Source organism: Tenrec ecaudatus, chromosome 2, assembly GCF_050624435.1.
Source record: "Tenrec ecaudatus isolate mTenEca1 chromosome 2, mTenEca1.hap1, whole genome shotgun sequence".
Classification (NCBI taxonomy): domain Eukaryota; kingdom Metazoa; phylum Chordata; class Mammalia; order Afrosoricida; family Tenrecidae; genus Tenrec; species Tenrec ecaudatus.
In genome coordinates, this window is record NC_134531.1 from 139279099 (window position 1) to 139305262 (window position 26164).

The 26164-nt window shown below is 54.0% G+C and overlaps 1 protein-coding gene across 2 annotated transcripts; it reads right to left on the reverse strand.

The window, feature by feature from the left end:
- Nucleotides 1-1877: 1877 nt before the first annotated feature.
- Nucleotides 1878-25796, reverse strand: VDAC1 (voltage dependent anion channel 1). 2 transcript variants are annotated; one of them, XM_075541544.1, is made up of 9 exons: nt 25646-25796; nt 15952-16024; nt 15467-15516; nt 14391-14543; nt 14240-14292; nt 9771-9998; nt 6406-6556; nt 3594-3651; nt 1878-2833 (listed from the first exon to the last, which is right to left on the reverse strand). In XM_075541544.1, exons 2-9 carry the CDS (start codon nt 16016-16018, stop codon nt 2742-2744), a joined length of 852 nt encoding a protein of 283 aa, XP_075397659.1. In that variant the 5' UTR covers nt 16019-16024; nt 25646-25796; the 3' UTR covers nt 1878-2741. The 2 variants fall into 2 exon arrangements, with proteins under 2 accessions (XP_075397659.1, XP_075397660.1); XM_075541545.1 differs by having other exon boundaries at nt 15952-16021; nt 25646-25766.
- Nucleotides 25797-26164: the final 368 nt, after the last annotated feature.

A 26164-nucleotide genomic window follows, 5' to 3' on the forward strand; every position in this document is an offset into this window, starting at 1 on the left:
CCTGCAATAAACTGATTACATTTTTGCATTTTGTTATTTATAATAACCACAGTATACGAAATGCAAATTTAGGATATTAGGAAACCTACTTTGACCCTTGGCACAGCGCTTCAGTCTGCAGGTGCGTTGTGTGACTGCTTCTTTAATAAACATCTATAAGGCTTCAATTTACGTGCCTTCCATCAGGTCAATGTTCAGGAAAATCAGCGTGGCATAAAGCTAAGCAATTGTTGTACCCACAGTCCCACCACTCCAGTCTCAGGAGACTGCTGCTGCTCCCAAACCGCCTGCCTCTCTGGACAGAGAAGGCCTATGTGCTATTCCTGACTCTGGTTCCCTCATAACATTTATCTGGCCCCGTGACAGCTCAGAAACACACATACGCTGTGTGATTAAGAAAACTAAGAGCTCATTCATCTGCTCACTTCCCCAAGCCCAGAGGCTGAATGGTGCCTTTCTTGCCAATGCACTAAGTTAGCCCGAGTCAAAAGTCCTCCCCAAGAGCGCGTTCCTTCTTCACAGAGCAGGCTGAGCTGGCCAGGGTTTGGGGCTCCGCAGGAAAATGCCACACCTACCGTAGCCAAAGGCCCCGTCGACCCTCGCTCTGCTTGGAGATGGGTTCAGACTTACACAGGGCTTTTCCTGCTGTGTCCACTCAGCCCATTTGGCCCTCGGCCAGATTGCCTCTGAACTTTAGGCATTTGAGGGACTGCCTGACAAATCCTGGAAGGGACAAACACCCTCACACTCCAAGGACCTTTTACGCTGTGCCTGGGCTCTGATTGGATGTGCCCAGCAGCCACCACACGCCAGTCTCTGGACAAGGGCAACACCGTTCAAAGGAGTCTCCCGGGGAATGGCTGCAGCTGCTCACCTGGAGACAGGTCATCCCTTGAGGCCAGTGGTTGACAAATTCCTCCATCTGCTTCTAGTGGTCATTTTCCAACCCCCCTCCCCCCTAAAAAACCTTAAATTATGCCTCAAAATGTGCATAAGTGGGGCCGGCCGGGAGCTATTTGTTGGAGTTGGATGGCAGACTGTATAGTTTTATCATTCTATGAAAATGTCAACTATTAAATCACAACTCTACGTATATGGCAGAATCCTGAAAGAACCTCCCAATGACTGCACCCCTGCTTGATGCCCTTGGTGGTACAGACCTGTGGCATGATGGGACATGAGTCCTATGACTCATCAGATGCAGCCGGGTAGGTTCTGACTCACGGCAAACCCCACGTACCAGAGAAGTAAGCGTGCTCCGTAGTCACCAAGTGTGTACGCGTCAGATACGTGTGTGTTTGTATGTGCTGAATCTACAAGGTGGTTTCAAAACTTCCGGAAAAAGCAAAACTCAAATACACTTTTGACACCCTGAAGCTGCCTCGTATGTATATTCATGTAACACATCAGACAGGCTTCCTACATCTATCCAAACAACTTGAGAAATTCTGTTTACTGGGTCAGAAGGCTTGGGACTACGGGCTCAGGGAACAACTTTAGTTGGCATAACAACAGGCTCTTCTGAGGCTAAACTAGTTGATGCCTGCCTACACAACATCAAGGAAATCCATACTGCCTCAACCCTGTGGGACCTGCAAGAGAACCCCGAGCTCTACACGAGAAAGCAGTCGGTTGACATCCCAAAGGCAGCACGGTGAGCAGCAGAACAGAGCCCAGCCCCATCACACCTGGACTTGACCTCCGGACCTGTGAGGGAAGAGTGCGGCTCTGAGCTGCTGGTTTGTGGTAATCCGTTAAGCAGCAGCGGAGCATTACTCATATCCAAGACACAGCAAGCGTACACACAGCAGGCAAGGGAGGGGGCTCTGTTTCCTTTACTTACACTTGTGTCTAAAAGGACAACAGAAAGAGGATGAGGTTTCAATATTTTATTCAAGTTTTATTTTAAGTGATGTTAATTACAGCATTTGATGGGGGAGGATCTAATTCCACACAAAATGGAAGACTCTAAAATGTACCCATGACACGGCTAAAAAACAAATTGAGTGGTGAAGACACCACCAGCCCGATTGAGATTCTGGGTGCTGTCACCGGGTGGTTCCGGTTACCGACACAGCCGGCTGGGGGGGGCTGTTGGTGTTGGGAGCTAGTCCACACTCCGGGGCAAGGACACAAAACCACAACTTGAGAGGGGTTAAAAGTCCTGGGTTATTGGCTTCATCACACCTACCTTCTTCACCCCAAAATGGCACACGCGCACACACAAATCAGCTACCACACCAGCAGAGGACTTTTGGTGTAAAGAGGTGATGGACCAGAGTGGAAACAGGTCATGAAGATGGGTCTTCAAAAGCCCCTTTTGGCTGGGTGTGCCCACACCATCAAGCAGTGAGCGCTCAGGTTAGGAAAGCAAGGTTCGATTCTCAAGAAGTCACAATTTCATTCCTGACTCACTGTGAAGTTACAAAGTGCCTACACATGAGCAGCTTCCACTTGCAGCCATTTCTAGATCAAAAAGAAACCTGGAACCTCTAGAAGGGGTCACCAAGTCCACCACCCCGCCCCCCAAAGTCTACAGCTGAAAGACCTTTTGGAGCTGGGTCTCTTCTGTACCTCAGAGAGGGGAACACGTTAAAGCTGAATCAGCTGTCACCTGGAGGTCTAACATGATATTGAGCAATGCTTGCATCCCAGACATACAACAGTAACAGGTACACTAGAATTCTGAAGGTAGCTATGCTGCAAAATAGTTTAAAATTAGATGATTGTACAGTATTCATTTAAGCTTGGAATTCCAGTCCTAGACCAAGCTTGTGGCCACCGGCGTTGATGTTCTTGCCATCCAGCAGAGCAGACAGCGTCAGTTTGATGCCTGCCGTGGGGAAATCCAGGCAGAGGTCAGGTGAGGCAGAGACGGGGAGGGGGGAGAGGGGGAGAAAAGGAAAGTCAAGTCAACACATGAGGGATGACAAGAGTGACCCCCCCCAACCTACTCGAAAGATCCCCACCCTCCACTTCCCTCTTCCCGCCCCTGCTCCAATCCATCCCTCTGCTGCTGGCACCCTGAGTAAGTGTCCTCTACAACTGGCCCTTGACACAAGGACCCTGACCCAGACCCTGGGCCCCTACACTCACCTTCACAATGTGCACACACATTCATCTCATGCACATGCACACAACATTCTGGTTTCCCCCCTAAACTAGCTTGATCCTGACAGCAATGTAATCTCACCCTTCCAGGGTTCAGAGGCTCAGTATGGCCAGAGCAACCCCAAAGTGGCTCTACCTCCTCTGGCTCTACACACTGTGCCCCGTGGCCTGGCTACCTGGGAGACGCCCTGCTGACTGCCCTTCCTATGCTTAGCCTTTGTACAGTGGGGATGATGAGAACTCACTGGAAATAAGATTGAGTATTTTGTACACAAAAAATGTCACCTCTATTAGCTTTGGCTCACCCACCTTCGCTCCAGCCACCCCCATTTACTACTCTTTGTAGCCTCTAAATGTTTCCTAATGACCCTGCCTCCTTTTAGGAAGCTTCATTTTAAGCTGCACATTCTTTTACAATGTCCCCCACAGCAACACAGCAGCAGACTGAAGACAGCACGGAGTGCCCACCAGTGGCCACGTACCTGGCTTTAGGGTCTGAGTGTAGCCTAAACCGATCAGGCTGGAGTTGTTCACCTTTGCCTGGTCAGGGGAAAGAGAAGAGAGTGGAAATGTTCAGTACTTCGCATGCCCAGATGAGCAAGAGTTCTTTACTCAGCTTGGGAGCTAAGGTTTTGCATCAACTTGGATGGGTCAGGATTGAGGTGGCCTGGCAGTAAGACCCAGTAATCCCCTATGATGTGATCTAACAGCATGTAATCACCTCCATATGGGATCTGCTATGTGTAGCCCATCAGGTGCAAGAAGATTAGGGTGGGGCACAACCCCCTTAATCAGGTCACAGCCTGACATGGCACGTTTCCAAGCTGTGGAAAAGCCGGCTTGATCTTGGCTGGTTCTGGATCCTTCATCTCGCTCACAGATCTCGGGTTCTTTGACCTTGGGCCAATGGCCTGCCACGGTGCCTGCTGACCCCAGGAGTCTTCAGCAGCCTGCCATCTGCCCTCTGACCCTGAATCTGTTCCCCTCTGCAGCCAATGTGAAATATATCAGATTGGGGAACTAAGTCTCCAAGGGGAAACCCAAAGGGCAGCCCGTTTTCCAATTTTCACGTCTTTCATCAGCAGGATTTCCGACGCACAAGAAGTCATCACACACATTTGATCCCTGCAGATCTGAGTGTCTGACTCTACTTGCATAGAGTCCCATCTATATGAGCGAGTCTACAGTTCAATGGGAGCCGCTGAAGCCACATTAAGATTGATTTGAGAAATGAGGCTCAAAAAGCCTTCCTGGTGTGAACCGTTGCTTTAAGAGGGGAAAGAGAAGCTGAATTTAAATGTTTCTTAGAACAAAGGGACGATGACTGCGATGACCAGCCAGGCAGTCGTTTAGACTGCAGCAATGCTGGGGGCTCTCTTCCACAGAGCAGCGGAGTCCAGTCTTGTGCCCTCTTTTCCTCTGGGTAGGCCAGGGCTTCCTCCTGCCCCTTTCTAGGGAAATGAGAAGGGGAAGGAGCAGAGCAGCCTCGCTTCACAAGAATCCCAACTCCCGAGTGATGCCAAATGGCATTCTGAGACCTGGCCCCGCCTCCCCCTGAAGAAAGTAACAATGGGGGAAGAATGGCCTGCTGGGATGAGCAGGCCTGATCTGGTTGTTCCTTCGGGCTGCTACCCCCAGACAGAGGCTGTTTTCCAATAGAGCTCAGTGCCCAATGCTAAGGGGCTGAATCAGTTCCCGGTTTAGGAGCTGTGATAGGTAGAATTATTGTGCCAAACAGGCCAATAAACACATGTGGGGCTAATAAGGTTGCAGTTAAATTGAAGGACAAAGAGCTAAATGGTTCGGCAAGCCTCGCCTTTGTCTCTTGCTCTCTGATGATCGGACCAGTGTGCACCTGCCTTAGCTAGCTAGTTCTCTGCCTCAACTTGCAAGCTACACTGCCTATGGGACGCCCAACCCATGGACCATGTTTTATAATTCGAGATTCCTTCAAGACCTGCTTCGTCACACTGCTGGTGTGTACATCACTTGAGCTGGGGACTGTCGGACCCTGTCATCTGCTGACTGTTGGTGACCCGCCCTGCTGTTTGCTGCCAGTGGCCGGACTGCCTGTGTTCCTACAGAAGGCTCAGCTGTCTGCTTCCTGGACTTGCACCCAGCAGCCCTCGTGAGCTGAAGAATGGCAAATGTATTAGCTGTCTTAGGAAAATGAACAGAGCCATTTGTACTGCTCGGTGGACGAATTAGCTGTTAATTTCTTATGTTGTACAAACCTATCTATCTCTCTATATACAGATATAATCATAAGTGTCCTGGTTTTGTTTCTCTAGAGAACCCTGTCTAACACAGCAGCCTTGAAATGGAAATGGGCTGTCCACAAATTTCACAAAACAGCCCTCACTCCATTCTGCAACATGAGATTTCCTCCTTCCACCCCAAAAAGGGTACAGCCAGACAGTCCCTATGCCGACAGAGATGAACTCGCCGGACACAGGGCGAAGTTGTGCAACTCCAGGGCTCGAGAACAGTGTAACGGGGGCTGCGGGATATGGTGCCCAACTGCCCTCCACCAGGCCTGACCTCTTCCTATGCACCACAGGAGTTGGGCAAGACCATGAGATATGAGGTCGGCGGAGGGCGGGGGGATGCACATGTAAAATATCAGGCCTCAGTCTCTGTGCTATAGAACAACAGACCCCCTTGGGGGTTGGCGAACCCCTACCTGTGTGCGTGGAGAGGGCAGAACTGCCCATGGGTCATCAAGGCTGGGTCCGTCTGTGCTTTTGCAGAGGTGCCTCTGGTTACCTTCCAGTTACCAGTCCAGGGCACCACTCAGGTGCTCACACGCCGATTAAAGGCGGTGGACAGAGGCAAGCTTACCTGATCACATCCAGGCTCGGTCCTCATCAGCTGAGTGCCTTCGGTAAGTCACTGCGCCTCTCTATGCCTTCATTTCTCAGTGAAAGCAGAGCTATCTGAGGGGGGTGGTCGCCCACCCCAAGCTGGCTGTTGCTGCTAGGATGAGGCCTGCCTCGATGGAGCTCAGCAGCAGAGGGCCGGGCCCACGCAGCAAGCACTGTGACAAGTAGCACTTTGTCATGGTGGTTGTTAGGTGCCGAGTCAGTGCCGATTCATACCAGCCCTGTGCACAGCAGAGCACCGCCATGCCCAGCCCTGCACCATCCTCACAGCCAGCATCCGAGCTGTTCCGGGTTTCTTCTCCCGGTGAGATAAGCTTGAAGCCAGAGCAAGAGCTCCAACAGCCCCGAAGGGCCCCCGCCCTAGAACCAGGCCAGGCCCCTCCCCTGTGAGCCACCTGGCCCAGGGACCCACCGAGAAGCAGGCGTCAGGGTCGATCTGGTACTTGGCTGCTATTCCAAAGCGGGTGTTGCTATTCCCAGCTGTCCAGGCGAGATTGACCGCAGTCTCCAACTTCTTGTTCACCTTCTGGTAAATGGAGCCGCCAAACTCTGTCCCGTCATTCCTGTAACCAAACACAACCTTAAGGACAAGCTGCCCAGGGAGAAGGCCGGAGTCCAGGGAGAAGTGCCCACTGCCGACAGGGGGCAGAGGTGGCTGTGAACAGCCCCCACTCATGCCTGGGCCCCAGAGGCCGAGAGCTGGTCCGTGTCCACAAAACCAGTGGGAAATGACCGGAGCCTGAGAGGGACAGGATGGAGAGCCGAAATGAGAAGGTTCCTGAAGAAACTCAAAGACTGCACAAAGAGCCTGGTGTTCACGTCTAGAATATTCTTTCAACCAGAGGCAGTAGTACAGCCGAGTTTCTGTTCAGGGTTTTGGAGCTAGGGTGGTGGTGGCTGTACAACAGGGTGAGGGTAATATCACTGAACTGGGCGGGTTAAAATGGCAAACTTAATAGCACCTCAGAGACGGCAACAGGGGCGCCAGGCTTGGGAATGACGACCTTTGGGGACTAGTAATGTTACTACGTTCAGACATGAGTGTTCCCTGGCAGGACCTGAAAAGGAGGCTTTTTCTGTTACATCGTAAAACACTTCTAGCTTTTCCAACTGGAAGGAAACTCCAGCTGGACAAGCCACCTTTCCTCTTTCCCGCCATCCAAATCCTCCACTTCCTCTTCAGGGCCTGTGGGAGTGCTCTTGGCCAGAACTTGGACTTCTCTCCTGCCTGGCTGAGCCTGTGAGGTTCAGAGAGCTCAGCGGCAGAGGCACAGCCATACTCCTCCCTCCTTCCCCCCCAACCCCCCCCTCTCTCCAGCCCTGCGGGGGTTCTGCACCACCCAGACACCATCCTGCTCTAAGGAGAGAACCCCTGGAAACAGACGTGGCCAAAGTGGCTGGCTGCCACTCGGGCCAGGGGATGAGGCTGAAGCAGAGAGCCAAAGCTTTCCATAAGCCCTCGGGCACTGTTTTACAGCTGCAGACATGGTCTCATGTGATGAAAAGATGGAAAATGTAGATCCTTTGGCAGCGTTCGGGGTACACACCTGCCCAGAGCCTCTCACACAGTTCTATCATAAAGAAATCCACATGGAAGTGGTGCCTCATCATGTTGGGGGTTTCCAGTGGAAACGGCAGGACAGAGCCCACAGGCTTTAGAACACAGCACAGGACTACAGAGTCCGGAACGCACCGCTGCCCTTCACCCTGTCGTCCAGCCAAGCAGTGGCTGTAGCTCCAGGAAGCACAGGCGAGCCCAGGCAGGGGCTCTGGAAACGCAGGGCCTCCCTCCTGAGGAAGCCAATGCCCGCTGGCTGAGCAGCCAGTGGCCAGAACAACGAGTCCTTGGATTTGCGAGGAACTCCAGTGTGATGGCACTCAAATGGGGCTGTTTGCTTGGGTTTCATGATGAAAAAGAACAGTCAAGTTTCTCTGTATACCAGGTTTAACACTGGCATGCGGCCTCCCAGTGGGGGGTGGAGGGGCAATCTCTCAAAGCCACAGGCAGAGGGAGGGAGCTCGTGGTTCAAAGATCTCTCTGTGTGACACCCCCCCACCCCCCGCCCCATGACATGACCAGGGCAGCCCAGACTGCTGCAGCCGGCTGCCTCCATGCCACTTCCAAAGACACACCTTGTCCAAACCCACTGCCTTCAAGCTGTCCATCTCACAGTGACCCCACGGGTGCGAAGGAAACTGTGCCCCTTACGGCTTTCGACATCGGTGACCTTGTGAAAGTAGAGCTCCAGGGGCCTCTGGGGGGCTGGAACCTCCAACCTTCAAGTCAGTAGCACACCTTCTGTTTTTGCCATTCAGGGACCCCTGACTCCTGTCCACTTGCTACTTACTGAAAACAGTGACCATCATCAAGTTTGGGGTGGATAGGCAAAGAAGTGACAGCTAACAGCACCCTCTAGAACCAGTGAGAATGTCGAAGTCCAAACAAAGGAAGAACTTCCCATTCTGGTCAACTCTAAATTCAAAACCACGTCTATGCTTGTAAGGAGCCCTGATGGCATGGTGGCGATGAGTTTGGCTGATAACCCTAACCTTGGCAGTTCAAAACCGCCAGACTCTGAGGGAAAGAGCCAGGGCTTTGTACTCCCGTGAAGAGCCTCAAACTGTCCCCCAAGGTCGCTCTGAGTCGGCATCGACTCAATGGCAGGGGTGAGTCTATGTTTGTGGCATGTTTCCTGAAGCGATTTTTGTCTGTTATCATTTTTATAAACCTGCCTTCACTGATCTTTCTTCAATGGCACGTCTATGGACTCTTAACAGGTACAGATTCGCGTGTTCCCCACCTCAATCAGGATGCAGAATCGCTCCGGCACTCCAAAGGCTACCTCCTTGCTGGCAAAGGGATACCCCTCCCAGCGGCCCTGGCAATCCCTCAATCGCCCCCACCACAACCCGCCTCCAGAGTTTCCTACGGTTATCTCGTATCAAGACATTCAAAGCTGTTCTCAATGATAAAAATCCCTGCTTACAGCCAAGAGGCTTTCGGCTGAGCCTCATCTAAATGGGTGAGTAAGTCAGGCATCTTTGTGTTTGCAGGCAGCTGGGTAGATGATCATGGGCTAAGATTAAACCTCTCAATAACTTAAATAAAATTCTATTTGGGGAAAAAAACCATCAAAGAAAGCCATGTCTGCAGTGCCCTCTAGTGGAAAGAAGTCAAAGAAACACCCTTGGTGAAACCCGCCCACTTGAGCCACAGGTTCAGCGTCTCAATCCTCAACCATCACGCTACCAATCCCCACATTTGGACACAAGGGGCTCCTTCAGATTCCAAGCTGCCATTGTTTCTCTGCTGGTCTTAGTCTGCTGTATATTGAACTAATGTAATCCTTTCAAATTTACTTAACACAAGGCAGCTACATTTCATCAAGTCCACGGTGCTGACCTTCAGATATTAATGACCGGGAATCAGAGAGCTGCACCTTTCCCCGCCTCCCATTCTGTTAACTGAAAATAAAAGGTGACCCTCCCTGTTCCCGTCCGCACCTGGAAAGGCCTGCTCTCTGGACTGACACCCCGTCCTTGCCGTAATCCATCAGTCACTCTGGGCACCAATGACACTATTGACTATTCTAAGTCTCCACAGGAAGTGGGTGGATGGGAAACAGAAAAGTATCAAAGGCCATTCGACTCATCTATTCCCCAAAATCTTGCTTTCATGGTTAAGAATTGAGCTTGGGGCAAAATCGTGAAAAACCACCCCCGTAACACATGCACTTAAATGTTAACGTGCATACACACGCGCGCGCGCGCCCTTACACATTGGTGTGAAGCTGGAATTCATCCGTCTTATAGCCAACCGCAAAGTTGCTCTGGGTCACCCGGGACTTGGCGGTCTCAAAGTTCATCTGGTAGCCGGCCAGCCAGCCCTCGTAGCCCAGCACCAGAGCCCCACGGATGGCAGGCCCGGCAATGTCGAAATCCACATCACAGCCCAGGTTGACGTGCTCCCGCTTGTAAGCCGTCTTGATTTTGGCGTTCTTTTTCCTGAAAGAATGGGGGTCATATTAGAAACCTGGCCCTGCCCTGCCTCAGGACAATCAGGCCAAGAAATGCACTTTGCAAGAAACTAAAATGGCATGAACATAATTCCCAGTTTCAATAAGTAGAGTAGGGGCAGGTGGGAAAGTCGGATCTCGAAATGTGGGAGCTTTGTCACAGTACGCAAGGCCACATGCCTGTTTTTCAAATGGATCCAGTTTGCAGGAATGCCACCATAATAAACCGGGAACATAGGCAGCAAATGCAGAATTTTATATATTTATTTAAACTATCCTGTCCTCGGCTAAAAGTAGGAAGCTGGATCTCAGACATTTATCAGGCAGGGCGCCTCGATGGCATTATGAAGCAGATGCATGCTGGCTCTCTTTTCAATCTGGACTCAGGGGATTCTGGTGCACACATAGTATTTCAGAGAGCTGGGTCCTGCGTACAACCTGGGGTTCTGCAGTCACCGGACCAGGCAGCCCTGTTGGACCCAACAAGACCCCTGGTCCAGGCTGCTCCTCCCAGATCAGAGTCAATGACCATGCGGGGAGTCCCCTGCCCGCTGCTGGAACCCAGCCTCCCTCTGGAAGGGCAGGCGAGTCATGGCATCAGCAAATGTATGCCCAAAGTAAATGTTGGAGAACAGAGCATTAAACAAAATGTGGTCCATTTTCATCTGATTGTTCCTGTCCCTCGGCTACGCAGTGGTTATTCCAAGACCCTGCTCAAGGACCACACACGCCTGGTCACTCCCAGCTTCATGTACAGAGACTGAAGCTTCCTCCCCAACACGGGGCTGGAGATACCATTGTTTCTAAAAGGAAGTAGGGCTTTAGGGAAGATGGCTGACTGCAGGTCTGGCGCAGGAAATGGACAAGATGGCCCGGAAACATTGCTCAAAGCTAACAACAGACTGCTGGGACTGACTGGCCCCAAAGGACTTAGGAGCTAACCAGAGAGGCGCCCGGGAGCATCCAAGATGGAACAATTAAGGAATCAATAAGAATAATATCAGCAATGGATTGAAATGTATATATTTAGAGCCCTGAATAACACGCAGAACACAAAACACAAAAAAATACACACTAGTCATCATGTTTCTACTAAAGAACCAGCTTGTTATTCTGAAAACAGTTAATTAAAAAAAAAAAATCAAGCCTTACTCCCATGTTTCCTATCGTGCTCTGTGGTGTCACTAAGGGATGCAGAACCACACGGGGTGATGCGGGGGAGGCGGGGGGTGGCAAAATGACTGTCTATAAAACTTTGTGCAGTTTTTCAGCAAAAATGTACCTTTTTTAATACCCGTAGTTATAATTATCAGAACATTTTTCATTAGCCAAGCTTAGGAAATAATTAGAATTAGTTTCAGTTATATGTTTAATTTTTTTTTAACAAAACAACCTTATCACCTTCAAATTACTCTCCATCACACTTAATACATTTGTCACATCTGCGATTCCATTCCTGGAAACATTTTTCAAACTCATCTACTATTTGGATGGCTGACAGCACCTCCCTCGTTTTTTTTTTTCTTCACCTCTTCTACTTCCTCAAATCGCTGTCCTTTCATTCATGTCCCTCTTCATTTATGGAAACAAAAAGAAGTCACAAGGAGAGAGGTTAGTGAGTCACGGTGGTCTGGCAAGAGAGGCATGCTGTTTTTAGCCAAATTCTGGCACACTGAGATGGCGGTGTGAACAGGTGCATTGTTGTGGTTTGTCACACACTGATCTGTAATCTTTTCACAACCTCTAAATAGAAAGCTTGATTAATAGTCTGACCTGGTGGAACAAACGCCAAATACTTATCCCCCTCACATCAAAAAAACAAATGAGCAACACACTGATCTTTAATTTCACTTGATAAGTTTTGGGGCAAGGTGATGATGGCACTTTCCACTGAGACTTGACTGATGTTTGTTTTGGGGTCCTAAGAATAGCCCCATGTCTTGTCACCAGTAATGACCTTGGAAAATTGTCTGGGTCACTTTGGAGCTGTTCTCTCAAAGAATAGCATGGTTCCAATTGATGCCCTTTTCCCTGGTCAGTCAGAACACGAGGTACAAACTTCACAGCGACCCTTCTCATCCCCAAATATGCTGTGAAAATTCACTGAACCGCGCTCCAAGACAGTCCAGATAACTTCCCCATCTCTTCAGTGGTCCATTGTCGGTCTTCAAGCACAGTGCACGAATTTTGTCAACATTTTCATCCGTTCAGGAAGTTCATGGATGTCCAGAACGAGGTTTGTCATCAATTCACATGTCACCTTTTTTTAAAACGAGAAAAGCACTCATACACTTGAGTTTTTCCCATGGTGCTGTCCTTGTAAGTTCTGTTCAACATCACAACAGTTTCTGCAGCATTTTTCTGGAGCAGGACACAAAATTTCATAGCCACATGCTATGCTCTTAAACCGGCCATCAAAACAACGAGGTTCAAGAGAAACTGCCTTTACCAAAAAATTCACTGTGACAAGAGAGAACCTTCCCAGATGATGCCACCAGGTGAACGCAAAGCAAGTTGCTCGATGCTTGCCTAGCAGAAAATTGCACACTATTTTTCTGTGAGGTACCCCCTTGTAGACCAGTGTATCTACAAGGCTAATACTCTTTCCTAATTTCATTTTTGTACCTGCTGATGTGCTCAGGTCAGAGCTGTCATTAAATACACAATTACAGTGATGCTTCAAGTCATGTGGTTTCAGCCACGTGAGCTACATGCTGCTGTGTGGGTCCCAGGACTTGGGGAAGTCAAGGGTTCCGTCTTGCTTGGACCCACAATCAAGGCTCATGGAAGCAGCAGTCAGGAGACCAAGTGACACACTGCACGGGGTAAATCTGCTGCAAAAGGTCTCTTTAAAGTGCTGAAGAGCAAGGATGTCGCTTTGATGACTACGGTGCACCTGACCCAAGCCATGGGGTCTTTAACTGCCTTGTGCGCGCGCACAAGTCAGAAACGGAAAAAAGAAGTCCGAAGAACATCGACTTTTGTAACTTTCCTGTAAGCATAAAATTACTTCAAAATAAAAAATTAAATCTGAAACACTCTAACAACCTTCCCTCCCATGCAGATTCCTGCCAAAGGGAATGGGATGTCTCTTTCGAAGCAGCCCCCTTGGCACTCGGGCCAAGTCCTGGCAGCACAAGGCAGCATGCCTGCTGAGCCCCCAGCCCCACCCCGCAGGTCTCTCTGGATAACTTCTCCCACGGAGGCCAGGCGCAGGGCAGAGGGGAGTCGACGGGTACAAAGGCAGAGCTCCTAACAGGAGTTAGGCGAAGATGAGAGTCCAGCTAAGAGTCTCAGGACATCTATAGCCAGGGAGGACAAGTCCACTCTGCAGGGCCAAAGTCCCTGTGGTCTCTCCCTGACCAGCCCGGGGCCCGGCCTCAGTCGCTCCTCCCACGATGAATGTGTGTTGGAAGAGACTCTGGGAAGGGGGGCACGAGGGAAGGAGCATGGGATGTGGCAGCTAATGGCGTTTAGCTCCAGCCCTTGATCCGCCCGACATCAGTGTGCACAACCGCCTTGTCTAGGCTGCTGTGCAGACCCAGCACTCTAAGGAGGGGGACAAACAAGAGTGCGTTTCAGCAGCCCCTTCTGGCCATTTTGAAACATGTCCAGGAGCTAAGGCAGGCCAGCAGAGCATCCTACCTCCCGGCGGGTGTAGTAAGTAACCATCCAGCCTACTCTGGGGCCTCATGGCCTGGAGCAGTCCATCTGTGGGAATGCCTAGCAGTTAAGCCCGCTGTCTGCTGCCCTCAGCAGGGAGGTGCTGGAAGAGCCTGCGGAGCTTGAATTCCGGGGCCGGCAGCAGGGACCAGTCAGCGCATCACTATCCGGTGGCAGTGGCCATTTACTCCCACAGCCTGGTTAACAAGAAGCAGAGCCTGGCTGAGGCAGAAACGCCGCAGTCTCCGTGGCTGAGGCCAGGACACCAGCAGACAATAGAGTCTTGTTTCAAGACCCCAGAGCTCCCTGCTCTGAATCCTCCACCAGGCATGTATGGAAGTGCCCCTCAAATGGCCAGGGATCCACGGAGCAAACCGCACCCTGCCCACGAATTAGTCAGGGGGTGCTCAGTGGAGGTGTCCTGCGATCACCTCAAAGCTCTGACCCTTCCTCCACACCTCAGAGGCCACCCCTTTGGTGAGGTCGGCCACCTGGCATCACCAAGGGTTTCCACCATGGACAGTCACACGACGGTCCACCAGGAAAAGAAACGGAACGGACTCTTACCCAGTGTTCGGGGAGAAGGATGAATCGAAGGTCAGCTTCAGTCCACGGGTCAGCTGAAGAGAAAAGACATGCAGCAGAAGCGTCAATCACGGGCAGTCTGGCCAGCAGGGGGGCGCTGTTCGGGCGGTGCCTTCCGGCGGGTGGCGGCTACCTGGTCTTCCACGGTGATCTCAGTGCCAAGGGTGTTGTCCGTGTTCCACTTCTCTGTGAACGTCAGCCCATATTCGGTCCACCGGTACTTGGTTTCCAGACTGCCCGTGACTTTGTTGGTCTCAGTATTGGCTGAGCCGGAGCTGGTAAATTCCTACCAAGGGAAGAGAGAGCCCGCCGCCTGTGTGCCAGCGCTTCACACTGCGCCGTCACCCCTAAACGGACGGCGCTTGCCTCACCTCGAGAGGAGAGGCGCCAGCTCCTGGGTGTGGCTGAGAACTGATGCTGTGAGACACTCAGTGAGGCACTTAGAAGGGCAGGTGGGGAGGAACGGATCCTGCTACTTCAAGGACTCTCCCTTCCCCTGACCCTCTGTCTGGGCAGAGGCACCCCCAGCCCCCATCCTGGCTCCAGCCCCAACCAAAGAAAAGCACAACAGTCGGGACCGCGGAACACCTTCCTTCCAGCAACTACCAGACGCACAAGCTCCGCAGGCGCTGTGTGACCCTTTATTCTCGCCATCCTAGTGGGGGTGGGCTAGGCTGGGGAAAGGACCACAAAATATGAGGGCACCGCTTGAGGGACGTCACCAAGGCCACCACATGGTGCATGTGGGCAGCGTTCAAAGGATGCGTGTCAGCTGCGTGTTTTCACCAGGGGGATAAAAAACACATGCGGGGCTACGAAAATAAATGCGTTCTAAAGACAGTAAGTGGAGAGAGTTCCTTGGAGCTCTGTGTGGCAGAAGCTAAAGAAGAAAGTGTTCTAAAACTTATTAGGGTCATGACTGAACTAGGGGATGGTATGGTCCGTGGATTCAGTGCCCAAAAAAGCTGTCGTTATAAAGAACCATGTGACACTGAACACGGATCGTTTATAAATGAAACAGAAAAACAAAAATAGAGGTTGCCCCACATTTTCTTGGAAGTTCATCAGAAGCTGGAAGTTGGGGAGCCTACTGACATGACTCTCAGACCACTTGCCTGCCAGAGGACTTGGTGATAGGACCACGCCCCCCCCCCCCCAAAAAATGGGTCTCCCATCGCTGCCTGCGCCCGGGCCTGTCAGACAACTTACCAGTCCATTCTCGGATTTTGTTTTCAAATCCAGTTTTATGAGGCCAAACCCTGAAGAAAGAGGAAGACCGTGTTAACAGGGTGAGTGGCAGGGTTGTTTAAAATGCTGGCTGGCCAGATGGAGGCCGCCCGGTCCCCAGGGTTGCCGGTCTGTGTGTGGAGCTCAGTTGCCACACAACAGCAGCAGGCAGAGGGGGCATGGCTCTCCCGTGGGGTGGGAGAAGGGGTCCGGCAACTGGCAGAGACAGGGCCTCTGGGCCTCCTGGACATGTGCCTTCAGACAGGCTAAATTTAGGAGCCATGGTTCCCTGCAGAAGCACCCCCAGGGCAGCTCCACTGGGAGGTGGGGGGGAGGAGACGAGGGTGACCACCTGTCTGCCCCTGCTGGGTCTGAGACCCAAAGAGCTCTATGCCCCAGCCGTCACAGGTACAAGCCCCCCAAGCAGGCCACCCAGGTTGTGCGCTAAAATGCCCCGTCACACTCACCGTAGCCCTTGGTGAAGACATCCCGAGCAGGTTTGCCAAGGTCAATGTACGTGGGAGGGACAGCCATCCTCTGCTGCAACAAAAGGGGATAAATGCACGTGCCGTTCCGGGAAGCCGCTTTCCAGCCATAGGAAGCAGCGGGTACACAGCCAACGCGAAAGCCCTGGCCTAAGAAATCTGAATGACCCCTCGTGGGGGCTGAGCCTCCGCAGCCTGACTACAGACCTCTCTTGTCCTGGGCGGCCCAGTGCTGAGCACAGAGCCCAGAACATGGGAAGAGGCAGTAAATATTTGCTGAATGAATTAACTTTCCAAGACACATTCCCATGAGCCAGCAACTTTGCTGAATTGCAGAACTCTTGCCAATGAAACATATCTTCTTACAGAATGTCAGCTGCTACAACACTGAAGGCATGGAACAGAAATCAGAGGGTCCCACCTACTCCCTCCCTCTCTCCCATCACCCCTCTCTCTCTCTCTCTCTCTCTCTCTCTCTCTCTCTCTCTCTTTCTCTCTCTCTCTCTCTCTCTCTCTCACACACACACACACACACACACACACACAGTGAAAGTTTACTGAGCAAACTAGCTTCCCATTCAACAAGTATCTGTAAGTATGTTGTTTTGTAACAAGAGTTGCAATCTCCTCAATGTAACAACATTGGCCCACTGCTGCCCTTGTTTCCTGCTCCTCCCCTTCCTGGTGTTGGGCCTATAAGTGTTTTTGATTTGGAAATGCTGCCATTTGGGTAAGAAATAAGACCTTGTCCTGATAACATACTTTCCATATGACTCCAATTTCTTCATTTACCCAACAAATACTCAAGGAGTTCCTCCTATGAGCCACAATGGACCCAGCTTTTCACAAAACACTGAAAGGGCACCTGGTTTGAGTGCCACGTGCCTGACAGAAAGGCAGGAACAAACTCCTAACCAATAGGAAACGTCTCACATGGACAGCAAATCCAACCTCCAAACCCAAAACTGAACTCGCTGCTGTTGAAGCACTTCCTGATGATAGCAACCCTGCAGGACAGAGTAGAAGCACCCCACTGGCTTTCCAAGGCTGTACATCTTCAACATAAGCCGATGACCTATCTTCTTTCCCCCACAAAGCAACCAGTAGGCTCAAACCACCAACCTGTCAGTCAGCTTAAGCCACTGCCCCATCTAGGTTCCCTATATTAACGCCACATCTTCCTCTGCCCACAGATCTTAATTCACTGAATTTCAATAAATCATGTAGTTGAGCTTCACTATGACTCTGCCTCCCAATCCAACCACCAAGTACTGCTTGGGGCTGCTGCAGATCACCAAGTCCGCGGACACATGTATTAAGGATCTTAGGGAGAGATAGCAACTCAGGGTTGGTGAACCTGGGGCTAAGAGTCCCACTGGGACCCAGCACCCAGGATGTGTTCCAGCTTCTGGAGGACCGTGTCGTTTTACGGGCATGCTGTCTCTCCGTTGCCAAATGGAATCTCACACAGCCACCCTGAAGTTGCACATACATGTGCGTGCGTGCATGGGCACACGCAGAGTGTGTTCCTGGAGAGCGGGCGACCCTGGGGAAAGGGAGCTCAAGTTGCCCAGGAGAGCCTCCATGGAAACTGCTGGCCAGCGCCTTTGCTTCACGAAGCTCACAGGGTGTCCGCCGGAGCAGATCGAGCTGATCACCCACAATGCTGAAACCATCAAGTTGTGGGCCAGAGCCTCTGGGACACGCACAGCTTCTCTCGAACTGCATGCCGAGTGTTGCAGCAAGGACGCAGCCTGGCGAGCTGTTGACTCCGCCCTGGTTTTGCTACTGTTGTCACTTTGTGCACTTGATCAGGCTGCCACCAGGCCCAGCACGGCCTGTTGCCTACATGTTCAAGTTCAGTGTCCCAGTTAGGGTCAGGGTGCAGGGAAGACAGGAAAAGCACTGTGAAGTCTACAGACCCCCTCTCTCCCCACCCACTGCTCCCTCCTGGAGCCAGCCCCACAGGGACCCCATAGGGCCAGAGAGCTGCCAACCAGTGGCTGGGGAAAGAGCCCCAGCTAATGGCAGATAGCACAGCAGATGAGCAGGCTGCTCCCAGGAGAAGCCAGCAGGAAACAGTGCTGGACAGACACAAAGGAGGCTGGGGAAGGCAGCCCCTAGGAGACCCCGAGAAGACTGCTTCCCTCCAGGGCCCAGGACTGTCGCCATCCCTGCCAGCAGTAGGAAGGATTCCGGGGACAAAGAGGTCTCTCTTCAGCCCCAGGGAAGCAGTCCACTGGCCTTCTCTCTGACTCCGATAAGGCCTCCCTGAAGCTCAGGGCCCAGGGCCTCCCCAGTCAACTCCACAAAACAGCCACTGCAGGACCAACCTCTCCAGATGCCCCTCGCTCTTCACATCTGGACTGGTGCCCCCCTCAGGGAAATGGAAGAGCATGCCTCTTTAATGCTTCCGTCCTACTGGCTGCTCCCACCACCCACCTCCCAAATCCAACAAGCAAACCACCACCAGCCAGAGAAAACACACACACACACACACACACACACACACACACACACACACACACACACCACAACCCCCCCCCCCACCCATCAGCCTCAAGCACACAGCCACTGAGGTGCTTCAGGCCCACCTGAGAGAGCTGGGAGGCAGTGTGCGCAGGGGCAGGCAGGATTCTGGGTAAGGCCAGACTCCCTCCCTCGACGGGCAAGCTTACCATGAAGGAGGTCCCACAGCACCTCACTTGTGTGGTGCCAGTTGTGAACTTGCCAGTTACTAAAAACATACACTGAAGTGCCAACACTGTGTCTGCTTCAACGCAGACAATGGAGCGTGACCACATGTCTGGGAGCCCTCAGGCATGTGTCCAGCCTGGCAGTAACCACCGGACAGGCAGAGCCAAACAAAGGATAACTCAGCCCTTCGCTGAAGGCCCCCAACCACGGTGTCCCTCCTGCTGCTGGTGAGCGTTGGCCTGCAGCCCTGCTCTCCACCTGTCCTACAGCACACACCTCTACCCCCGACCCCCCCTCCATTCGGTCTCCCCGTCTCCGGCTGCATTTCCTTGGCGGAGCAGGGAAAGGTCTGGCCAACACTGTCTCGCTCTGGGAAGCTCAGCTCTTCCCATCCACAAACAGCCCACAGAGAATGCTGAGTTTACAGAGGAGCCAGCACCTATTTCAAATGCAACTTTAGGCAGTCATCGAATCACAGTAAGGAGTATCCCACTGTCTTCAGTTCCTGGGTGCCCAATGCTGGGGTGTCTATTTGTGGTCTCTCAAGGATGGATGGGAGAGGCCCTGGCTGTCCCTGCTCCCTGCTGCTCACCCTGCACCCACTCAGGCACAAAGCTGCCTAGGTGACAGCAACTCCGCAGGCATTCAAACCTGGGCCTCTGGGAGCACAGGGTGAAGAAGCAGGGTGCAGTCTGGCACCTGTGGGCAGCCAACCCCAGGCCTGCAGAAACCAGAAAAGCCACAAGAGAGGGTGGGGGCCACACGTGTCTGGGCATGGAGGATGGCTTCAGGGCCCAACCTGGGAGCTTCCTTCCCACAGGTGACAGACAGACCTGTCTGAAGCCACTGACAACTTTGATAAAAGACCAACAGGCCACACCAAGAGAGTCCCTGGTTCCCCTCCTCTGCCTGCCAGCCTACCTACCCAACCACCCCCTGGCTGACCTTGAACAAGTTACACAAGCCTCGCTGCAGTGAGGAATGAAAGCCCAGCCCACATTGGAAGCTCAGAGGGCAGGGATAGTATATCGCCCAGCCCAGGATGGTCTGTCTGTCTGTGTGCTGCTTACATAATGGGGGGGGGGGGGAGCCATGAGTGCAGGGCAGAGGGAGACATGTCCTCCTTGACTCATTGGCTGCAGGTAGGAGGTAACAGCTGCTCTCCTCCCAGAGTGTGTACACACGTACCCCAAGACCAAACACATAGCTCATTGCCACCCAGGAGTCCAGCTCACAGCGAGTGACTCAACAGCCCAGAGCAGAACACCCCAGACAGAACAGCCGGAGGGTTTGAATGGCTGGCCTTTCCGTTGGCAGTCCAACTGCCAGGGCTCCTCCGATACCCCACCTGCCCTGAACCACACCATCAAGCTCAGAGCCTGGCAGAGCCGCCTGCCTGCCGTACACCCACTTACCCTGCCTGAAAAGCGCCCCCTGGAGACGGGACATGCAGGCATCCGAAATAAAGGTCTTTTTCTGTTGTTTCTATCTCGTATCAAAGACAAACGTGTTATAATTTATCTAAAGCATTACAAGCTCATTCAAACAGGAGGAAGGAAACCTTCGGCACAATATCGGGTCATAGCAGCCAAGTTAAAATTAAATATGAGTGCCCGGTTAAAGGAAGTAAACCATGTTCACGCTCATGTATAATATCAGGAATATGAAAAGTGTTCGCCTTTTTGTCGGGCAGTCGGCACCAATGACTTTTTAATGAGCGTGTCAGCTCTGACCATCCAGGCTCTCACTGTTCATAATGGGGGGAGAGGGGAGGAATTGCAGAAACTTCGTATTTGACAAGAGAAACTAAGTAAGTTACTCAGAAGCAGGGCTCCCTCTGCAGAGACACTGCAGTGCCACCAGGGCAGTGAGACTGCCCAGACGAGTACCCCACCCCACCTACAGCTCAGAGAAGCTGAACTCGGGGCCTTCAGACATAAGCACTAGGGGCTCGGGAGCAGCGAGCACCCCTGGCAGGGCCGAGACCAAGAGCAGCAGGTCCTCATGAACTTGGAGTCAGTGGTCCAGCCGACATGGTGGGCATCTGTCGGCAGTGCGCTGGCCAATGAGCCCAGGTCTCACACGTGGAAGGTGAGACTTCTCCATGACCCACCGTTGCCCCTCCCCCCCAAAAAAAACCACCAAATGAAGACATGGAAGAGGGGCGGACCAGAGGACAAACACAGAAAGGAAGGTAATCACAACCTTGCCTAAAATGTAATGGAACATTTCCGCTGGGTAGATTATCTTGGTAACGACGTTTTAGAAATTAAGGACGGAGAAGGTAAACAAGCCCACCCCAGGATGCAAAGCGCTCAGAAAGGTCCTCCTCCCCTCGGCCTCTGGCTGCCGGATAGGCAGGGCAGCCCCGGACACAGCTGGGGGGCACCCACTGGGCTCCATCAGAAGGTCCCCTCCCGGCTGAGCAGGAGGCCACAGCCACTGTGTCGGCAAGCCTGCAGGGCACAGGGCAGTTCCCAGGCTCGGCCTGGCACACCTGGGAGAGGTCCCTCTGGAGCAAAGGTGTGGCTAGTCTGGGCCAGAGCAGGAGCCACCTGCAGCAGGTGGTGCCAAGTAGAAGCAATTCTAGCTAGGCCAGGCTCTTGGCAATGTAGCCTGGGGCGACTGCAACTCCATTTCCTCCTCTGTAAAACAGGACTAATCATGGCGCCTTTCTTCCTAGGGGCGGCGTTTCCAGCGACTGGGGCCTAGTGAGGAGGGATCATGATCAAACTGGGTGTTTAGTGCCGGTCCCTCTGGACACACTCCCATCCAATCACCCCCTCCCGCTGGTCACTACGACTGCTGCCAGGGAAAGTCAAGTGGGGCTGGCTACCAGAGGGCCCCGGCAGAAGATGGGCGCAAAGGAGAGTAAGGTTGGGGTGCTCATCCCCACCCCCTGATGCCCTTCCACCCAAGGCCACAGGCCCTCTCTCCCTTGCTCTAGCTCTCTGGATCCCCCAAACAGCCCCCACCCGCCCACAGGCATCGGAGTATTGACACCAGTGCTAAGCTCTTTGTGCTGGGTGCCTTACACCCTGGCAAAGTTCCCTTCGCTGAGCTCTCCTAGCTCACCGTGTGGGTGGATATGATTCTTGGGAGGACCGGGTTGGCATCAGCACCAGCACAGCCATCTTGCCAACCCAGGATGCCCCACTCGGAAGGAGACATGTGGGGAACCTTTCCCTCTGTCACTCCAACATCATAACCCCCTCCAACACCATCTGGTGGTAGTTGGTCCGGCAGGTTAGAACAGGGCCAGCCTGCAGCAGAACCAACCAGGAATGAGAGCAGAGGGAACCCACCTCTTCCTAACCCCACACCCAGGCTCTGGAAAAGGAATTCCCAGGAGGCATGCCATCTCTGAAAGGCAGTCTGCTCCCCCGCTCCTATACAATCCCAACACAATCCCAGCAGCAGTCAGGAGCCTCCCATGAGCTCCCCAGCACCCACAGCCAGGACAGGGCAGCCCCAGGAGGCGGGGAAGGGATACCCGGGGCTGTGGGGTGGTCCCTGGCCCAGGTTCCAAGACGCTGACCCAGCCCATGGCCCATGGCCCTTGGCCCCGTGCTCTGGCAGCAAGTCTGTGGGTCTGGTGCACCTAGCCATCATTCCTCCCCCACCATAGGCCGTCAGGCCAGCTATTTTAAAACACCCTGAGAGCTGGGGCACAGTCAAAACCACCTTCCACTCAAGAGACTCAAGAGAATGGGCTGACTGCGGGCAGTCACCTATCTACCCACACAGCAGGGGACCTAGGCTTGGTCTGCGCTGACCTGACGGGGCACACCTGGCCCTAAGTCTCAACCACCCTCGGGACTCTTACCTGACCTCTGACAGCCCAAGTGCTCGTTGACCACAAGGGGGTTAAAATGTACAGGGTGTGGACAGGTAGACCGGGGAGTCATGCCTACCTGAGAGCACAGCGGCTCCACTGCCCCAGAGCTGGGTGTCCTTGGGTCACCCACAACCTCCCTGCACATTTTCCTTTGGCTCAAATATGGAAGAGGTGCCCGGCTCAGGGTAACTGCGGGTGGATCCGTGTCTGCAGGAAGCGTCTAGCAGTGACTGACTGGTCCAGAGTATGTGCACATGAACCCGGCCAAGGAGTCGTGACCAGGACATGCTTTCACTTTAGCGATTCTTGAGAATAACGATGGCAGCTGTACCAGCTGCCAAAGGGCACCCTGCACCACAGGGTCCAGAGTCCCTGCCGACCATAAGAGGTCTTGTTTAGTTGAACACCGTCCTGGCAAGTCCTGGAAGAATGCCCCACCACCGCCATCCCAGGAAAAACGGCCCTCTCTGCCCCTCAGTCACCCAGCACCACAGTCCTTGGGACAAAAAGGCTGAGCCCACTGCTGGCTGGCCTAGACCCAGTCACGCACACACAGCAGCCAGTGTGAAGAACAACATCTGCACCGCAATCCCTACTTCCGGGGGAGCTTTCACACCCATTAGCTCGTTCCCCGCAGCCTGTTGGAGTGTCAAGTGCAGCGTAGGAGCAACAACACTGGAGCTAGTCCATCAGTCTCTGAATCATCAGTCCCCCTCCACTGGGTAGTGTGTACCACTGTTCTCTGTGCCCAAGTACCCAGATGCATGAAATGGACTGACTAGACCTCCGTCCCCAGGGATGGTGCTGGTAGGTTTCAAAAGAGAAGTACCAAGGTGATGACAATCACACTTTAATGGGCGTCGGAGGGGGACAACTAAAGCACAAGAAAGCCACTTGGCCTGGACCAGACCCTGCGGCTCAAGTCAGAGCTGCTGGGAGCCCACATTGCTCTCTGGGTCCCTCTCCAGCCCTGTTCTGGGGGAAAGGCCATGGCTCCCACTCACCCCTCCCTATGCCCCTGGGAGGGTGGGCAGTACACAAAGGGTGAATGTGCCAGGCCTAAGAACTCACAGGAGTCGAGGGGGAACCAAAGGACATAGATCCCTCGTCCTCTGGGGACCCTGAAGAGCTGATTGAGGAGGTCCCTTAGCACACGTGTCCCCTCCCAGTGGCCACCAGCAAGCATTGCTGTGGACTGCCATCATTCCAGGAACTCCCACCAAGGGTAAAGTGGACATAGGGGCACTGCTGCACTGAATGAAGATGAGCACGCTCACCTCTGCCAGCTTCCAGCTGCTCGCCCACATCTGCCCAGTGTGCAGAGACCCACAGGCACCTCCTCACCATCTGATCCCCAAATCCTTGAGGCCTTGCTTCCTGACGTGTACGAATTGTCTATAAATGGCACCCTTCCTAGCCCGCACGCTAGAGTTGCCAGAGAAGCCCAAGTAACCCACCCAGGCCGTTCCCTCTCCTGGTGAGGGCAGGTGCAGGGATCAAGACAGCCCTGGCAGGAGTCAGCAGCCCACCACCATGGGAGAGGCAAGGGTGCCAGCCTGAGATCTTGGACATACCCAAGTCGCCCTCAAGCCTGGAAATACCAGTTCAACAAGTTCCCCAAAGGACATTCACAGAATGTTCAAAGCGCTTGGGGAAGGCAGTGAAACCTGCAAAAGCCCCAGCCTGTGTAAGGCAGAAACCTGTCAGAGAAGGAAAATGCCACTAGATCCCATTAAAACCAAAAAAGGAATAAAGAGGCGCTTCAAAAACCGTGTGGAAAAATTACAAGATAGTGACATTTTCCCACCCACTTTTGATGGCCCCTCGTGGTTAAGACTACACCCCATCAAAGAGGATTCAACTCTGGGCAGTGTCTTTCTTTCCCCAACCCACTCCAATCCTTCCGGAACAGCTCCTGCAGGCCAGATGCCGGTCCAGGCCGTAAAGCTGCACAGCACAGCAGCCTGACCCTGCAGGTCCTTGGCCTCACCCTAAAGGGAAGAGAAGGCTGTGGCCTAGGAGGGGTCCACTCCCCAATCCTCTGTGGGGGATGGGATGCCGCCAGCCTGGCCTATCAATCTGCACACTTGTAGGGTCTTTTGTGAGTTATATCCTGAAAGTAAGCATGTTGCAGACTCGAGTGATACATTCACCGAGCCAGTGAACACCACCACTTGGAGGAAATCGCTATTGGATAGGTTTCCCGTTAGAGGCCACCCCGAGGCCAGTCAACATCCAGCAACCTTTACAAATGAATCATCTCATGTTCTCCTTCCCAAAATCTCCAAGAGGAAAGACGCAGACTTGTTCTGTTTCACAGGTGAGAAAGGCAAGGCGTCACTCTTCCCACTTGTGTGACCTTGGGCTGCGGACTTGGCCTGCAGGTCGAAATCTGAAGTCTGGTTTCCGGCTTACACGGCCCTACATGAATGAATGAGTGACCGAACCAGGAACCCCTTTCCTTTCTAAGCACTCGGCGGTCACACCCCGTGCTGCGGCCTCCTCCTTTCTCCCAGGCCTAAAGCTGAGCCTGGCCCTGGAGGCCTAAATCGACTGTGTGCCGCGCGGTCCGCTGGGGTGCCGCGGGCCAGGCTCCGCTGGCACGGGCAGGCGGTGCCGAGCGGGCGGGCTTAGACGGGTCGGGGTGGGCAGGAGCTCGGGGCGCTGGGCCACGCGGGTGACGCGCGGCTCGCCTCCGCGGCGGCAGCGTGGCCCGCACAGGGTCAGGGATCTGGCCCCGGAGCACGGTCAGGCTCCGGCTGGACCCGTGCTCCCAGAATGGAGAGCCAGAGGGCGCCACCCGGGAAGGTCACCTAGACCCGCGGCTGGCTGGGGCTCCACGCGGCCGCCCATGCCCTTCTGCCCGCCTGTCCCCGCCGACATGCGCCCCCAGGCGCAGGCCCCTCTGGGTCCCGGGCCTCCTACTCCCAGGCCAGGCCCCCTCGGCACCCGTGCGCGCGGCCTGCTCCGGCCACTGCTGACCCGCCACCAGGCCTGAGCAGGCCGCTGCCGCTCGGTCCCAGGGCCCGGGGCCCCGCGCTCGGCCCTCACCCTCCCGTCCTCCCACTCCCTCCCGGCTCGACACCCCCCCTTGGTCTGTCGGGGCGCACGCCGGCTCCAGCCCGTTCCCGCGGCGCATACCTCGGAGGCGGTAGCAGCGGGCTCGGCGGTGGCGACGGCGTGGGCTGCGGCGCAGAGGAACCGGGCGAGCGGCGGGCGGGGCAGCGCGGACGACGACGGCGACGGCGGGACCCGCCCCCGCCCTGCGCGCCCAGCCCCGGGAGCTCCGCCCAGGGCCCGCCCCGGACACCGCCCGCCCGCCCGCCCGCCCGCCGGCTCGGGGCCCTGCGGGGTCTCCCGGACGCGCTGACCCTTCTGGACTCCCCCACGCTCGGAGCGGCCCCGGTGCCGGCCGGCGTGCGCGTGAGCGACGGAGTGCCTCCGTGCGCCCCAGCACGGGCGACAGCAAGGGTGGGACCGAGGCGCGCACGGCGTGTGCGTGCGCGGGGACACGCGTGGCGGGCCTGTCACTGCTGGGGCCTGCAGCCTGCGGGGAGGGGGGTGTTCCGCTTAGTGGGTGATGCCCTGGGGGCCCGCGCTCTCACCGAACTCTCTGGCCACGGGGCCTCCGGCTTGGCCTCAGGGCTGGGAGACCCGAGA

Bases quoted from the DNA above. Each gene is read 5' to 3' on its own strand.
- VDAC1 (XM_075541544.1), bottom strand. From the start codon at position 16,018: ATGGCTGTCCCTCCCACGTACATTGACCTTGGCAAACCTGCTCGGGAT. The intron at 14,293-14,390 runs GTAGCCGCCACC...TTTTCTCTTCAG, and splicing joins AGATCACCGTGGAAGACCAG to CTGACCCGTGGACTGAAGCT. The intron at 6,557-9,770 runs GTAAGGGCGCGC...GTTTGGTTACAG, and splicing joins TTCCAGCTTCACACCAATGT to GAATGACGGGACAGAGTTTG.